The sequence below is a fragment of the Nyctereutes procyonoides genome, unplaced genomic scaffold (assembly GCF_905146905.1).
Source record: "Nyctereutes procyonoides isolate TBG_1078 unplaced genomic scaffold, NYPRO_anot_genome, whole genome shotgun sequence".
In the NCBI taxonomy this organism is placed as follows: Eukaryota; Metazoa; Chordata; class Mammalia; order Carnivora; family Canidae; genus Nyctereutes; species Nyctereutes procyonoides.
Window position 1 is genome coordinate 26,008,485 of NW_026575134.1, and position 17,873 is coordinate 26,026,357.

The window sequence follows — 17,873 nt, forward strand, 5'->3', positions numbered from 1 at the left end:
GATTTCTTTGATAAATACAGTGTAGTATTATAAATGAGTTTTTTCTTCCTCATGACTTCTTTTCTTTTTTTTAAAGATTTTATTTATTTATTCATGAGAGACACACAGAGAGAGGCAGAGACACAGAGGAGAAGCAGGCTCCATGCAGGAAGCCTGATGTGGAACTCAATCCCGGGTCTCCAGGATCAGGCCCTGGGCGGAAGGCAGGCGCCAAACCGCTGAGCCACCCATGGATCCCCTCCTTATGACTTTCTTAATAATATTTTCTTTTGTCTAGCTTCCTTTATTCTGAGAATACAGTACATAATACCTATAATATAAAAAGTATGTGTTCACCTACCATTTATGTTCTCAGTTAAGGCTTCAGTCAACAGTAGGCTATTAATAGTTATGCTTTTGGGGAATCAAAAGTTATATGCAGATTTCTGACTGCATGGAGGGTTGGCTCCTCTAGCCCTCATGTTGTTCAAGCATATACTTAGGTCAAGTTTAGAAACTTTCTAGGGTTGGTAATTATACTCAGAGCTCAAAGTTCTGGACTAAAATCAGTGTCTATATGCCCCACTTGATTGGGAAGAAGACCTCAAGGCAGATCCTGTGTCTTGCTAATCTACTATCTGGCAGAATGACTTCTGTTTAATAGAAGTTTAAGTGTCTGCTGAATTAAGCCAAAAGGTGAGCCATATTAATCAATGAAAGTGAGGGCCACTGCCTTCAGAAATCTTGTCTGAGAAAACTCCCTCATCATCCTCTATTCACTTACCCTATATGCATCAGAATCCCTGCCCCAGATCCAGAGAATGGAATGGGCTACGGGAGAAGACTTGACCAAATTACTGATATCACTCTGATTTGCCTGGACATCAAAATTCACAGACATCATACTGGAGGTTGATGAATCCTCACCAAACTAGAAAATGAAAAGACAAGTTTAATCAAATTGGAAGCAGAAAAGAAGTTGTGACTAAGAGTTAACCCAACCCCAAACATCAGTGAATACTCAAACCCAGTGGAAATCTGAAAGTCAGTAATAAAGCAATCAGATCTTTGCATTTTCAGAACTAGGCCCCAACCCTATTCTCTCAGAAAATACACAGTTAGCAACCGTCAGTCAAGTGTGCCACTGGAGTACGAGAAAAATGCTATGGATTTCCCCCCCTTCTTTACTTTTTTAATGCCCCTTACTTCCTTTCCGTGATTTAGTCTCTTTTAGGTTTAAAGATGAGGTGATTATCCAAGAGGTTTGACTCATTATTCTCTTCCCCTATCTAGACTAAAGTGATCGCTACTCTATAGAATTAATGTGCTGTGGTAGAAGCAAGGAAATTTGAGAAAGGGCTTTCAGAAGTTTAATATAGCTATGTTTCAGGTACTATAACTATTAGATAACCAACTCCAAATATAAATCTAGCCTTCCTCCGAACGAAGGTAAATCAATATTGGATACTGTTTCGGGGATACCACAATTACTGTGTATTTCTAAAACTTTGTTAGATGGGAGGGAGTAGAAAAGAATGGATTCTTTGACTATATAGCAGAGATGCAATTCATGGAGGATATATAATATTAAAGTTACCCTGGTACAGGGGAGTCTTCCATGGTCTCTCTAGAGACCATCATGATATCCATGCGTTACCTTGGTTTCAGTCTATATTATTTAAAAATATTATTCCTTTTTTTTCCCTTTAAAATAATGCTTGGATAAAAGACAGGGAGCTATAATCTCAGAGCTAGAAGTCTGATCTCCTTTTACTGTGTTTGAAAACTAAACATGGGATATTCCTAGTTGACAAAAATCATGGGAAGCTTATGGTCCCTATTACTACTTTTCCCCTCAATGTCCTCTTAATTTTTGCTTCTTTTTCTCAATGAGGTCTGTTTTTTTTTTTTTTTTTCAGAATAAAGAGTACTAATTCTTCATGGTTTGTCCTGCTACAAAAGCTGGTCTGACCTAGTAATTATTTTAACTACTTAGCTCTGGAAATTCCAGTATCTATGATTAAAGACGTGATAGGTTTCAATAGGATGGGATAAATTTTACTTTATTTCCAACATCCTTTTGGATGATATTTGGAACTCTGGTTGTGCTTACTATTTATATCAGCACCACTTAGATACTATCTGGTATCATTATAAATACGTATTATTTCTTCCCAATTGGTTGGGCTAGGATTGTATGTGTGTGTATATGACTGCATGCAAATATATGTATATGTATACGTTGTATATGTATGGGTATACACAGAGACAGAAAGAGAAAACACCCTTGCTCAGAGCAGTACTGCTTAATAAAAATTATCCATTGATAATGATCATTTTGTTAATGTTTTCAGTTGAAGCAACATAATTGGACTGATGACTTCAGGAAAGAACATGGCTACTCTTTCCTAAATTTTGAATTGCTAGTGTTACTCTAATAAGTTAAAAGGGAGAGGAAGGCTTTGAGGTAAATACTAGTAACAGCCCAAGCTAGCTCTTATGGTAAAGGAGAAAAGAGACAAAGACATATGCAGCTAGTTCTTGGGGGAACTAGAAATGTCATGCATGAAGTAACTGCGTACTATATGAAATCTGACTTCACAAACATACTCAAAACCTTAAATTAGTTACAAATTTTGGGGATCAAATATACAAGGAATCGAGGAGGGAAAAGCAATATTACTCTTAGATGCAAAGTTATAAGAACTAGAAGAGACCAAGAAAAAGACCTGAACGTAATCCACATTTTCAAAAATATCTCCACGATGGTAGCGCACAGGTTGGTCCCACTGGCAATGTAAACTATGCTGCTGGTTGACCAGACGACATATCTGATGATTTCCTAGAATAAGGAAAATTAGAATTGTTGGGAAAGGACAGCACTGCCAACACGATTTCTTTGGTCTGAGTCATTTAGTTTCAGAGCCTGGCAGAGAACCTTCATGAGGTAGGGGGAGAGGGGGAGAAGGGTGGCGGCAGGGACGACATTCATTAATGGTTAGCTAAATTAAATCATTCTAAAGAAGCCTCCGTTTCTCCACCTATAAAAAATAAAGGGGGTTCACTAAATCACCAAAATATCTTCCTGTAAGTATATTCTGGTTGTAGGGTAGTACAGAGTAAGAAGTAAATAACCCCAGGAACTGAACATACGCTTTACACTCAAAACAGCCAAGAATACCTCTTAGGTAGATTGTAAATGGACTTTAAATGTTCACAGCTAAGGCTCAAAGATTTAAGAGGCTTTCCAGATCAATATATTTATCAAAGGAGAAGTATATAATATAAAGGATTCTATTAATTTATTACTTGGTGTCAGCTGTTAGATCGGCTCCCTTAGGGTTTTATCAGAAATGAAACATTCTGGATATAACCAAGTCACTGATATCCTGCCAACTCAAGTGCCCTTGGACAATGGTTCTATTTCTAAGTCATGGACCCTAAAAGATTTTAATAAAAGCTAAATGCCCTCTTCCAGAAAAAAAATTGTGCACATACATATTACTTGCAGGTAACTTTGGAATCAGCCTGAAACTAATCTATTGACCTAGGTTAAGAATTCCTGCTTGAGACAAATCCTAGCCTAAAATCTTACTTCTAAAATAAAATATTTGCATTTTATACAAATATTAAGGGAGCAAGAAAAATAAGAGAGTCAGTCAGCCTTACTGCCAGTGTTGGCTTGACAGTGTGGTTGCTTTGTTTCTAGGGTGTGTCTGGCTTGTTTACTTGGTGTAAGGCCATGCTACTCACATTGTGTTTTCAGACCAGCAGCAACAGACATTAAACAGGAGCCTGTTAGAACTATATAATCTCAGGTCCTACTACCTCAGACCTACTGATCCGAATCTGCATTTTAACAAAATCTCCAGGAGAATGGCATACATACTAAATCAAAGTAGGCCGAACAACTGTAGTTAAGAACTCTAGGATCTGGGCAGCCCTGGTGGCTCAGCGGTTTAGCACCGCCTTCAGCCCAGGGTGTGATCTTGGAGACCCGGGATCGAGTGCCACATCAGGCTCCCTGCATGGAGCCTGCTTCTCCCTTGGCCTGTATCTCTGCCTCTCTGCCTCCCTCCCTCTCTCACTCATGAATCAATACATAAAATATTAAAAAAAATATTAAAAAAAAAGAACTCTTAGGATCTAAAAGATTTAATTTTTACTTTAAAATGTGAATTAAACAGGCCTGCTGATTTACCTGCTATCATGACTCAATTTTAAGACCAAGGGAAATCAAAAACATAACTTTATACTGCTTTAGGGCTACACAAAAGTTATGAAAGCAGAGCATGCTAGAAGTGAACTTCCTAACCTGTCTTTAATTATTTGCAATCAATACTTACCTAATTGTGCCTCTTTTGCCATCTGTGTCTCATGGATGATATTTCTTAAGATTTGTTCCTCCTGAATCAGCTTATGTTTTTCTAGGATCTCCTGCTGTCTCAGGTAATGGTCATGCTGTTTTTGGTATTCTTTCAACTCATTCAGTGTTCGCTGGAGGGATCTTAACATTTTTTAACACCAGGAAAAAGTTATAGAGCTTTAAAACTGAATTTTTAAATCCACCTTACTGCATACACTTTCTGGTCCTTAGCAATAATTGCTATTTTTTCCTTTTTACATACAACACAAATTTAAAAATAATGGGGCAAAAGAAATCTATTGTTTTGTTAAAACTTAGAGGCAAAAGGATGGATGCAAAATTCTTCCCTTATATATGACTATCTTGACATTAAATGCTGTGTGGACTGGTCAGGTACCCAAAAGATACATAGCAACATACTATAAATCTTTACATATTCAACAACTAACTACTTCCCTTCACAAAGTCTGTGTTAGTTCCACTAATATTCAAAGCCACCTTTTCATCATTTCTTTTGATTCTACGTAAAGACAAGGTTAAGAGAAAGGACCAAAAGTACCTTGCTCCTTGGGTTTGTGGATTTGGGGAGAAACCACAGAAACCTAGCTTAGAAAGAAATATTCTCTACCACCTGCTATTAGTAAATCAGCTGCCTGATTATATATAGTCACAAAATCCTTTCGTCCTATTACATTGTAACATATGGAAATTTAGGAGCTGTACAGATGATGTAAAAACCAATTTGCTCAGCCAGGACAAGTTCTGATCAGGTGTAATAGAAGGCCAGGCATAAACAAGTAAGCAGTCATTCCTTCCTTTTCACATTATGCTTTAACTTGATTGGAAAATAAGCAAATGCAATAGTTTAGTGAGTTTCAAATCTCCATTTAATTCTTTACTAATCAAAGTTGCCTCAAAACACTGAGGCTAATTCCATAAGAGAAGAATAATTCACTGCGAGTTATGTGAAGTTTCCTAACTAACCCTGCTATTTATGGAATCAAATACATTTTTTTTATTAAATATACTATAAGGATGAAGTACAATAGAACTTCATCACTGTGCAATTTACAGAAATCTGATTAAAATATGGGCCAAATGTTTCTCAATGTTACTTAACTAATATAACATTAGTCCAACCCTAGCAGCTAAAGGGGAGAAAGATCAACTACAGCATGTAGAAGTGATTTTACCAACAATGTATTCTGTGGAAATTAAAAGTAACGGAATTACTGAGTACGAGGAAGTACACCCACCCCAACTTACTAAAGTAATCCATGGTCAAAGCGTAAAGACCTAAATGACAGAGTTTCCTGCAAACATTCTCTAGTTCTGGAATTCATACTATTAAAAGATTACTCCACACAACCTCTGAATTGTGCTAACCCTCCTGGATCTGGAGAAAAGGGATAGGATTAGCATAGCAAAGAGGTATTTCTAATTCTGAGGAACCAACTGATACTTACTTACATCACCTACACAGGTCTAACCTAAGGTTCTACAGTGCTAGGGCTTCAGTGAAATTTTGTCTCCCAATTACCTATGTTGAGCTTCCAGTTTCTGCTCGAGTTTCTGCTGACATAGGACAGCATGCTTCCTCTTTATAGCTTGCTCAAACCCAGGTTTGGCCTGCAAAGCATGGTCATAACAGAGCACTGAGTGGTTATACTCTCCCAGCATCTGAAGAGACAAAAACAAACACACACACATACACACACATAAGAGAAAAAACGTTAGCCACGGCGTGGTTGGATCGTCCAAACCCCCTAACGGCTTACAAGACCATACTTATATCTCATTCTACAGTGCACATTATTTTTGATCAGTGCCCAATTCCACCACATAAGATATACTATAAGATCACTTAACTAGAAAATATTGCTATCTTAAGAGGTGTACTCTGCATGAATTTAAGACTCCTATCAATTTAATTATTTTTCTTTTTTCTCAAGAGGCTAGGACAATTAGGCTATATTATTGTGTTAAGGTATTTTCCCCCTCATCATTTCATTTCCATTCCCTTTTCCTTGTTCAGACCAAAAGAGGAAGGGAAAAAAGGCATTTTTTAATTGAAAATAAAATTTTTTAAAAAGAAAGGAAAATAGCAACTGGTCTGGCTTATGAAAACAAAAAATTGTATTTACTGCATATATATTTCCCAAAGTGTAATAGCTGGTGAAGAAGTCACTGTCGTCCAGAGCTGCATGGACCACTACAGCAGCATCTGCAGAGAAGTGCGCTCTGTGCAGAACATTTGCCAAGTTGACCAGGGCAATGTCTTTATTGTGCCTAAAAGAGAAGGAGAGGCGCAATTAGATGTTAGGAGAAAAACACATGCTCCATGATTCTGTGTAACTACAAGGGAAAATTACATTTGAAGTTACTGAACTTAGAAAAATAAGTTTGAGTGTACTGACAGATGAAAAAATAACTTAAGAAAATCATACTGTTACATATTTATAACTGATGCTGCTTATTCAATCTGATAACTACAAATTTTGCCACAAAAATAAGGTCCGGCAGGCATTTTGTGACTTTAAATGGGCTCATTATTTGCTTTGAGAAAAATTTAATTTATGCTAATTCCTCCAGGCAAGGTCCTTATATTTAAGTCTCAAGTGAATCAGAGGGCGTCTACATTATATATCCTTTCCTTAATGGAAATCAGAAGAATATTATGCTATTATCACTATAAACTCTTTGACATCTGCCATTTTTTGGTGATGGGACTAAATTCTTTCAACAGGGATAGAGGAGAGTCTAAGTACAACACAATGCTTCTTCATATCACTTTCTTATGTGGAGAATCAGAAGTCCAGAAAGGGAGAAATCTTACCTGGAAGAAAAGTGAAGTGCTCTCATGGCACATTCCACTACTTGATATGGCTCATTCTTTATTCTCCAATAAAATGAAGCCATGTTATACAGTACCCATGAGGAAGAATTCTAGAGATTAAACAAATAAAATGACAATGAAACACAACTCAACACACCTTCTTTGATTTAGAATGTGCAAAATGAGCACCTTTACTATTCTGTCTCTTCTGAAATTTAAGATAAAGAACAAGACATTCCAGCAGTGAAGAAGCAGGGGACAAAGTGCCAATAATCTACACTTGTCACAAGAACGTCCTGATCATCAGTTGAGCAAGTAAGCGCCTTCAGGTGTCATCTCCACAGAGAGACCATTCCACTCCAAGCTCTTATTCCAAGGGTGGAAATTAAGCTGAAAAGCCCACCGAGTGGCCCAAACTTGTTGGTTCCTATTTCAGGACTTTAGAAGTTATGACCTAACCTATTTAGAAATGCCATTGTTCTAACATGAAATTCCTGAAATTGACTAAATTTCCTATTTATTTAAGTATCTGAATGAGGGTACATACATAAATAGCAAATGACAAGCTATCCGTTTAGTAAAAGATGAATTTTATTTGTTCTTTTGTCATCTGTATTCACAATACAAATCTTACCTGCTATAAATTATGTCTTTAGCATAGAGTAATAAGTGTATTATTTAGTGAAGTTAAATAGGTTTGTTCCTTCTGCGCCTTGATTTTTCATCTCATAACATATACTATTTTTCAACCACACAGAGGTCAAAACAATGAACTGGACCACGACCACATAAATAGTTTAAGCCCATGCAGAGAAGTTTCAAATTCAGCATGGCAAAAAAAAGTCATATAAAGTTTTTTAAAAAGTCATAAAGTTTAAGATATACTGAGAAAAATATTTATGACACCATTGTTTACTATTTTTAATACATAAGGAGCTTTAAAAAGAAGACAAAAATATAAGAGAAAATATAAGAGAACATGGGCCAGAAACATGAACAGACAATTCAAAAACACAGAACAATGGTCAACTAGCAGATAAAATGTAAAACTTAACAAAGAATATAAATCTAAAAAATACAAATTTTCCTTTTACAAATATGCAAAGATTAAAAAGAATGCCAAACACCATATTAACTTCAGATATTAACTGTAGAAATGTTAGGTGAGCACAGCATTTCTGGGGGACAGTTTGACATTTATGTAAAAAGCCTTAAAAATATGATTACCCTTTAATGCTTACAATCCCATTATTAAAAATTTATCTTAGGGGTGCCTGGGTGGCTCAGTGAGTAGGTTAAACACCCAACTCTTGATTTTAACTCAGGTTATGATCTTAGGGACATGAGATCCAGCCCCATCACATCAGGTGCAGAGCATGGAGCCTACTTAAAGAATCTCTCTCTCCCCCTCCACTGCCCACCACCTCCTTACCGTCCCCGTGTTGCTCGCTCGGTCTCTTAAAAAAAATTATAAGATTAACTAAGTCTTAACTATAGAGATGTGTAAAAATAAAAATACAAAAGACTACATTATAAAACAGTAATTATGAGTGTTTTTTTACTTTCTCTTTTATAGATTTTTTTATATAGTCTGATTTTTTTTTCACAAGGACAAACTGTTTTCTTTAAAAACAGTTATTTTAAAGATTAAAATGAAGTGTAATTCTCATTAATCAGCCTTAAGTATTCTACTTTCAAGGGATGTATACAATTTGGAAGTGATGCAGATGAAGGTATAACAGTATGTGCAGGTGGTTAAGGGATATGTCACATCCTTTCAGAACTGACTTATGACTTGCTTTTCAGTCTGTTCTGATAACCTTTGAGAAAGTTTTTTTTTTTTTTCAAATCAACAATGCTTTGATTTTTATCTCTTACGTTCAGACTTTCTATCATGAGTTGGGTCAAAAAATTGAATAAAAATTCTATATGAACAGGTGATAACACCATAAGTAGAATATTCTGTATATTATAGTATATTGGAAGAGAAAAATATATCTTTAAGGAAGAATTTTTTCTGTAAGATTTCTCATAAAATTTCCCCCACAAATCTATAGATGTTTGAATGTCACTGTTAATGCCTTCACCTTCTTTTGAACACAGTTTTTTTCCTTGGCTCTTAGGACACCACATTCTTTTGGACACCCTTCTGGATCTCTTTGCTGGCCTCTCCCTCTTTGCTTGACAGCGAACCATGGGAGGACCAAGGACTCAGAGTAGCCTCTTCTCACACTTCACTTTCCTCCAGATGATCTCATCCAGTCCCATGGCTGCGAACAGTCCCTACGCCATTGTCCTCTACTATATATACAGCTCTGGCTCTTTCTGGAGTTCAAGTCTCTCTCATCTAGCTATTTCAAATTTAATGTGGCCCCAACAGACTCTATCTTCTCTTCCTGCTTCCCAACCCTGCTCCTCCTTCAAGTTGCTCATGCCAAAACTTCAGGAATTATCCTTGATTTCCCTTTTCCCTCATTCCCCACATCTAACTCATCAGCTTCTAAACGTTTCCTAAAATAGTTTAAGTCCCTCCCTTTCTAATGCTAACCACTTAGTCCAAACTATGTCATCACTTTCCCCAACTACTGCCAGCCTTAGACCTGCTCTGTTTTCAGTTCTGGTCCCTTCAGTCATTTTTCTATACAAGTTTAAGGGTATGTTTTAAAAAATGTGAATTGAATTATGTCATTCCTCTGCTTTAGCTTCCCAGCACTCAGGTCTCAGCCCACAGAGTCCTCACCCTAACTTACAGTCTGGCCCTGGTCACCAGGCTCTAACCTTACGGACCTGCATTAATTTTAAGTCACCTGTTATAGACTGAATCTTTTGTGTCTCTCCCTGCCCCCCTCCCACCATTTTTATGTGGAAGCCTTACCCCCAGTGTGACTGTATGTGAAGACAGGGCCTGTGAAGATGTGGTAAAGGTTAAATGAGGTCATAAAGGTAGGGCCCTAATCCAATAGGGCCAGTTTCCTCATAAGAGGAAGACACTCCAGACCTCTCTCCCACTACATACAGAGAGGGGACACGGGAGGACACAGTGAGAAGGTGGTCATCTGCAAGGCAGGGAGAAAGTCCTCACCAGGAGCCAATCAGTCTGCACCTTATCCTGGACTTCCCAACCTCTAGAATTATGAGAAAGAAGTTTCTGTTGTTTAAACCACCTAGTCTGTGATATTTTATGATGACAGCCAGAGCAGACTACACTACTGAGCTCATTAAGGCTTCAGAGCCTTTGCCTTAGCTTAAGAATGCTCTTCCTTGATCTCTAACTTTGGTCCCTGTCATTCAGATGTTAGCTTAAACTTTACCTTTCCAGAGATGACTCCAACTGTTCAATCTAAAGCAGCCACCCAATTACCCTCTATTTTAATTTTCTATACAGAACTTACCACTATGATCTACTTTTTTTTAAAGATTTATTTATTTATGAGAGAGAGAGAGAGAGAGAGAGAGAGAGAGAGAGAGAGAGGCAGAGACACAGGAGGAGGGAGAAGCAGGCTCCATGCTGGATGCCTGATGCGGGACTCGATTCCAGAACTCCATGATCGTGCCCTGGGCCAAAGGCAGGCGCCAAACTGCTGAGCCACCCAGGGATCCCCTATGATCTACTTTCAACTTAACCCTCTAAACAATGGATTGAAAATGAATTTGATTTATAAATGAGAAGACTAAGGGCGGGATACTGATTCAGAAATTCTGCAGTGTGTAATAAAAGAAGAGGAAATAGCATGGAATCACTGCCTCCTGTGATTTGAAGGCAATTGTGAAGAAAAACAATGTACTGAAAGAAAGTTCTTCATATTAGGACATATATCATTGCATCACATTTATTTATCTTTCTGGATATTTTTATAGCCCTTAATAAAAAATATTAAAATAAAAAAAATTCTTTCACATTCAAAATATACTCTGAAAGATATTTTATTTTATTTATTTATTTTTTAAAAGATTTTATTTATTCATGATAGACATAGAAAGAGAGAGAGGGAGGCAGAGACACAGGCAGAGGGAGAAGCAGGCTCCATGCAGGGAGCCGGATGTGGGACTCGATCCCGGGACTCCAGAATCATGCCCCGGGCCAAAGGCAGGTGCTAAACCACTGAGCCACCCAGGGATCCCCTGAAAGATATTTTAAATCCTATATCAGTTTTACCCTCTTACTCATCAAGTTCTGGGGATGAAATGTGTTACATTATCTTCAGAAAAACAAGATGAAGACAGTAACTTAGCTATAAAAATCATCAAATACATGTATATATAATGTATTTGAATAAACTCTATGCAAATGTTATCCTTTCATTTTATGTATAGTACCATTACAATACTGCTTTGGGGGCGCCTGGGTGGCTCAGTCAGTTAAGCATTTTGCTCCTGGTTTTGGCTTGGGTTGTGATCTTGGGGTTGTGGGATCGAGTCCTACATCCGGCTTTCACAAGGGGTATGATGTCTGCCTGAGATTCACTCTTTCTCCCTCTCCCCAGCTCTCATGAATTTGCTCACTTGCTCTCTTTAAATAATGATACATGAATGAGTGAATGAATAAGTGAATAAATAAATAAATAAATAAATAAAATCTTAAAAAAAAAAAGAAACTAGACTGCATTTCATGGTACTCTTCAGGCGCAGAGTTAAACAAAACAAAACAAAACCAAATCCTGTTTTCTAAATTTCTGTTATGCTGAATGATATACTTAATTTTTTGGGTCCTGTTATGTAATTTCCTATTACATGTTTTTATTTTTTTAATTTTTCTTAATTTTTTCTTTTTTTAAGATTTTATTTATTCATGAGAGACACAGAGACACAGGCAGAGGGAGAAGCAGGCTCCCTGTAAGAAGCCCAATGCGGAACTCAATCCCAGGACCCTGGGATCATGACCTGAGCCAAAGGCAGACGCTTAACCACTGAGCCACCCAGGCATCTCATGTTTTTAGAAGTATATAGTACTTTAAAAGAAGATTATAAGACTTTATTGTTGGTGGTGATTCTTTTCTTATCCAAAGAATAGTGATGATCGAGAAACTGTAGGTAGGTATTTTTTTTAATTCAGATTTTTGTTTTATTTATTTATTATCATAAATTTATTTTTTATTGGTGTTCAATTTGCCAACATATAGCATAACACCCAGTGCTCATCCCGTCAAGTGCCCACCTCAGTGCCTGTCACCCAGTCACCCCCCGCCCCCACCTGCCCTTCCACCACCCCTAGTTTGTTTCCCAGAGTTAGGAGTCTTTCATGTTCAGTCTCTCTTTTTGCTATTTCCCACTCATTTTTTTCTTGTAGGTAGGTATTTCAAAGGCACTAACGTTAAATTTTCTTTCACATTCAAAATATACAATCTACCCTACAAGCTCTGTTGCTTATGTTGGCTTATAATTTGTTTTTTCACGAGTCAATTTAATAAAACTTTTGGCATCCCTTGCTAAAGGGGACTAGACAGCCAATGTTTCCCCTTAGCTTTGAACCATACAGTTTATATTAATGTAATCACATTTAAAATCACTCTAGAAAAAACAATCTAGGCAGGTTATTTTCTGAGGAAAAAAAGACCTGTGCACAGAGTCTCCAGCTGTTTTAATCACTGATGACTTACCTTCTGCAGGCCTTCGTGAATGAGGTGACCTATGTCATCTATACTTCTTCCTAGTCGTTTAGATAAATATGTGAAGATTGGATCTTCTTTAGGTAGTAGAGGTGCAGAAAGATTAACTCTTTCTTGTACACCCTGAAGAGAAGAAGAAAAAAATTGGAAAAAAACAAAGCACAGATACAGAAAATGGAGATCATAAGACAAAAGCTCACAATTAACTCAGTATCTTATAGGATTTCTTTTAAAGGAGTTTTAATAAGTTGGCTATGTTTATAAGATTATAAAGCTATTTAGAAGGGGAGAAGAAAGAAAAATATTAACAAGCAAGAGACTAAATTACAGAAAAAATGTAAAAAAAAAAAAAATCCCAAATCTCTCTACTTACTCGCAGGTGTTGAAAAGCATGTATACTATATGGCAGTTCTAGAATTTTGGTACAATCAGGTTGCTCAGGGTCTGGAGGGACAGGAGATTCTGTGTCTATATAATCTTCAGGGCTAAAATCAAGAAGCCGGGAGCAATAAGTGAACAAAAGGTGAAAAAATGTCTAATTTTTCCCTAACTGAACTATGCATCATAGCATCTCATCTTTACAACCATTAGTCGTCAACATTCAACCTTCTTCACACAATTACTCCAGGAGTCAATATTTTAGGACTTTAACTTAAGGAAATAAATCAAGAGAGAAAATGGGAGACCAAAGAATGTCAGGATCATGAACTTTTTAAAAGCTTTTTAATATTCTTCTTAGAAGGGCAGCTCGGGTGGCTCAGCGGTTTAGCGCTGCCTTCAGCCCAGGGTGTGATCCTGGAGACCCGGGATCGAGTCCCCCATTGGGCTCCCTGCAGGGAGCCTGCTTCTCCCTCTGCCTCTGTCTCTGCCCCTCTCTCTCTCTTTCTGTCTCTCATGAATACATAAAATCTTAAAAAAAAAAAATTCTTGGGATCCCTGGGTGGCGCAGCAGTTTGGCGCCTGCCTTTGGCCCAGGGCGCGATCCTGGAGACCCGGGATCGAATCCCACATTGGGCTCCAGGTGCATGGAGCCTGCTTCTCCCTCTGCCTGTGTCTCTGCCTCTCTCTCTCTCTCTCTCTCTCTGTGACTATCACAAATAAAAAAAAAATTCTTCCTAGAAATTTAAACCAATTTACATTTCTGTTGACAGACTCTCCAAATTTTTACCAGTTATTGATTTTTAAATATTTTTTCCAATTTGATAGGTGAAAACTATCTAAATGGTTTACTTATTTGATCTTACTGAGAGGTTTTCCACATGTTTATTGGCCATTTCTATTTCTTTTACTATAAATTGTTCAACCATCTACTGTGGTATTATTTTAAATTGATATTTAAGAATTCTATGTGCAGTGTATTTTGAACTTTCAAATTTCAATAAATTCATTTGTCATCGAAGCTTATTCTCATTAGATACACAAATTCCTGTTGATCTGAGAAAGGTCTATTCAGGAAAATGTTAATTGTATTTTTGGAAAGAGATTTTCTTTACCTGATGTCTTTGCTTTCCAAAGTTATGTATGTGCCATCATACAGATCCAGGTCCCCCAAGGGCACCTTAGCTTTGATGCAGTCTGGATCCTCTTTATTATGTCTCTGTTCCAGTCCTGTATCTCTGTCCTCATTCTCTTCTATATGAATTTTTTGAGCAACTAATTGCTTCTGTTGAGAAGACAACAAGAACACAATGGATTTTTCTAATATTTCATTCTAGATACCACATAAGAGAAAGGAGAATTTAATGTGCTGAAGTCAGAGAATCCTCTCTGAAGGAAGACAAGGATTGCGAACACAGCAGTCTCCCCTTATCTGTAGGAGTATATTTCAAGACTCCCAGTGGATGCCTGAAACTGTTGATAGTAGCAAGCCCTATATACACTGTACTTTTTCCCTATACATTTATACCTGTAATGAAGTTTAATTTACAAATTAAGCACATAAGAGATTAACAACAGTAACTAATAATAAAACAGAACAATTATAATATACTATAATAAAATAAATAATAAAATAAAAGTGAATGTGGTCTCTCTCTCTCAAAATATCCTATTGTACTGTACTCGTCCTTCTTGTGATACTGTGAGATAATAAAATGCCCAGATAAGATGAAGCGAGGTGAGTGATACAGGCATCGTGACACCGTGTTAGACTATTATTGACTTTCTGACTATAGGTCAGAAGGAGGATCATCTGCTTCTGGACCGCAGTTGACCCGGAGTAGTGTAGTAACTGAAACCTCAGAAAGTGAAACTGTGGATAAGGGGGAATTAATTAGTTAATATAAATAAGCTTCTCTAACAGGTATCCATATATAGAAAGCAACAGAATATGACATTTACAACAGAATTCATAATATGATCTCTGACTACCTATAAGGCTGCATCTGTCTACTTAACTTCCCTGGCACAAAATGGCTCAGCAATTAAAACTACGTTCAATTGTCCACACATATTCAGTCATTCAAGACATCCAGCATGTTGATACTGCTGACTGGAAAAATTTCCCCTAATGCCTTGTACCCAGGTGAATTCCTGCTACTCACAATTTTTTTTTCCAAACATATAAAGGAATTACTTAAAAACCTATGTTTCCATTAACCACATCTATCATATGATAACATTTGCCACACTCATTTCAGATTTTTTATAAAGGAAAAATAAAGTAGTTGAAACCTTTCTTTACTGCCTTCAAAATCTCCCCTCCCTTCCCAAAGTTACCACTATGCTGAATTTGTTTGATGTATCATTTCTGTATATAACTTTACAAAATATTACTGTATTACCCTTATTCTCTTAAAATATATCTGTATCAATATATAATATATACCTCCATACATGTGTCCCAAATCAACATCTAGCATTGCTTTGCAAGTTTAAAAATATTATGTAAACAGTATCACACTATGTCATTCTACTTCTTATTTTTTCAAACTTTACATTATGGTTTTGGGATTTATCTGCAGTGATCAGTATAGCTCTAAACTTTTCATTTTAGCAGATGTATAAAAACACATTTCTCCATTCTTCTGTAAACCTTTAGGTTGCCTCTTTTTTATCTTTTTGCTATTAAAAATGCTGTGATGTTCTCTTATAAAAGTCTCTATGCACACGTATAAAAGATCCAGCAGGGGTAAAAATGTGGGAAGCAGGGGTCATTACAGGATGTACCTTTTCTGACTTGTTCATTATTAATCATTACTAATCAATCTGCCTTTCAAAGTTGTTATAACCGCTAGAATTCTACCAGCAAATTGCAGTAACATCCATATCCCCACAAACTCAGCAACATCATACTTTTTAATTTATGTGAATTTGATGGGCATTAGCTGTTATAATTATTGGGGTAGACTGTATTTACTATTAATGAATTTGCTGCAACTCCTTCCGAAGGGTTGTACACTCACTGTTCTGCTGAACTCCGGTGTGGCCAGTATAACTTACTTTGACAAACGCTAACTTGAGAAGTGCCATTTAATCCTCTGTTGGGAAACATTTTTAGCACCAGCGTATGCTTTACTATGTTCTTTTTTTCCCTCAGGTACTGAGAATGGCAACATGCCAGGCAGTGGCTGTTGTGTCAGCCTGGGTTCTGGCACTTGGACCAGAGTGACATTTAATATGACCTTATTGTTTTAAGCCATTAAGATTACTGGGATGTTATTAAATGATCTGTTTCCACTTGCTCATTCCCTCCGGACTCTTTTCTTGTAGGTAGGCTATACTACATACTGCCCTATGACTTGGCCATGTGACTTGATCTGGACAATGGAGTTTGAGTAGAAAGGGTGTCACTTCTAAGTAGAAACTTTAAACAGGTTTGTGTGCTTGGTTATTCTTCCTTGAGCCTCCACTTTCCTCCATGATATAGCACTGAGATTTTTGGGGCTGTTTGTTGCTAATGCAAAAGTTGTCATATACTGCAAAATGTAGCCTATCTTAACCAATCCAATTATTAATGTAACTGAACATATTTTCATGTTTGAGATATTTTATAACTCAACCTTCTAAGTCTGCCTATTTTTCCCGTTTTTTTTCAATGATTTCCATAAATTTATGAAGAGTGAGTCTGTAAACTCATTCTTTATCAGTTATACGTACTGCAAATATTTTCTCCCAGCTTACAGCTTATTAATTTTGTTCATGGTGTCACTTGCTAAAGAGAACCTTTTAGTGTTAAGATGCTTAGAACTATGAGTTGTTTTCTTGTGATTTGTGTTTTTAAGGAATCCTTCCCTATTCTAATGTCATAAGTAAAATATTGATGAAAAACTTAACAAAAAATAAAGAAAGGGCAAGCACTGGAGTAACAGAAATGTAATCTACAGTTCTAATTCTTGTAGTTTATTTGTTAAAGAAGTTGGGTTATTTGTTCTGCAGAGTTTGCCAATCTACAGGATTTTGTTGATTGCATCTCCTAGGTTCATTTAACACATCCCTTTCTTTGTCCTCTGTATTTCCTGAATATTGATAGCACAATCCAGGGGTTCTTAACTTTTTTGTGTTATAGACTTCTTGGCAGTCTGATGAAACCTGTAGACCCCCTTCTCAGAGTCATCTTTTAAATATGTAAAATAAAATACATAGGATGATGAAGAAAACCAATTATACTGAAATAAACAACACTGGAAAACATGATGGTAGATTCATATTTCTTTTGGCAAAAGTACTTGAAAGGTAGCAATACTCTTAAATTTCTAGTATGTTTGCCCATATATTTTCCAACAGGATTTTAATTTATTCAGTTACTTTTACCTTCTCCTAAACATGACAGAAGAGTCTAAGCTTTTAACTAATCACTGAACGTGCTTCAACTCAACTATATATTATTTTTATCTGGCTTTACCTTTCAAAGTGCAAACAATAAGTAAGTGTAGCAACTTCTTTATCAGTACTTTTACTCATTATACAGCCTATGCACATCTACTGGGTTTACTTTTTCTCTTGTAGAAGTACATCTTTGATTTTTTTTTTTCAAGTGAGAGTCTGTGGTAAGTAAACTCCATCTTTGTCAGAAAACATCTCTGCTTTGCCCTCACTCTTGAATGATGGCTTAAAAGAACATAAAATCCTAGTTTGATTGTTTTTC

The 17,873-nt window shown here is 36.7% G+C and overlaps 1 protein-coding gene across 2 annotated transcripts in view; it reads right to left on the reverse strand.

Moving 5' to 3' along the window:
• TTC17 (tetratricopeptide repeat domain 17) overlaps positions 1–17,873 on the reverse strand; it is a 116,924-nt gene that overhangs the window by 76,079 nt on the left and 22,972 nt on the right. For both annotated transcript variants that reach the window (XM_055301187.1, XM_055301186.1), the window contains exons 3-11: positions 14,281–14,450; positions 13,161–13,272; positions 12,779–12,910; positions 7,182–7,291; positions 6,490–6,634; positions 5,886–6,025; positions 4,326–4,486; positions 2,709–2,821; positions 764–910 (exon numbers count right to left, since the gene is read on the reverse strand). In XM_055301187.1, the coding sequence (XP_055157162.1) occupies positions 764–910; positions 2,709–2,821; positions 4,326–4,486; positions 5,886–6,025; positions 6,490–6,634; positions 7,182–7,291; positions 12,779–12,910; positions 13,161–13,272; positions 14,281–14,450 (1,230 nt within the window). The remainder of the gene's footprint in view (positions 1–763; positions 911–2,708; positions 2,822–4,325; positions 4,487–5,885; positions 6,026–6,489; positions 6,635–7,181; positions 7,292–12,778; positions 12,911–13,160; positions 13,273–14,280; positions 14,451–17,873) is intronic.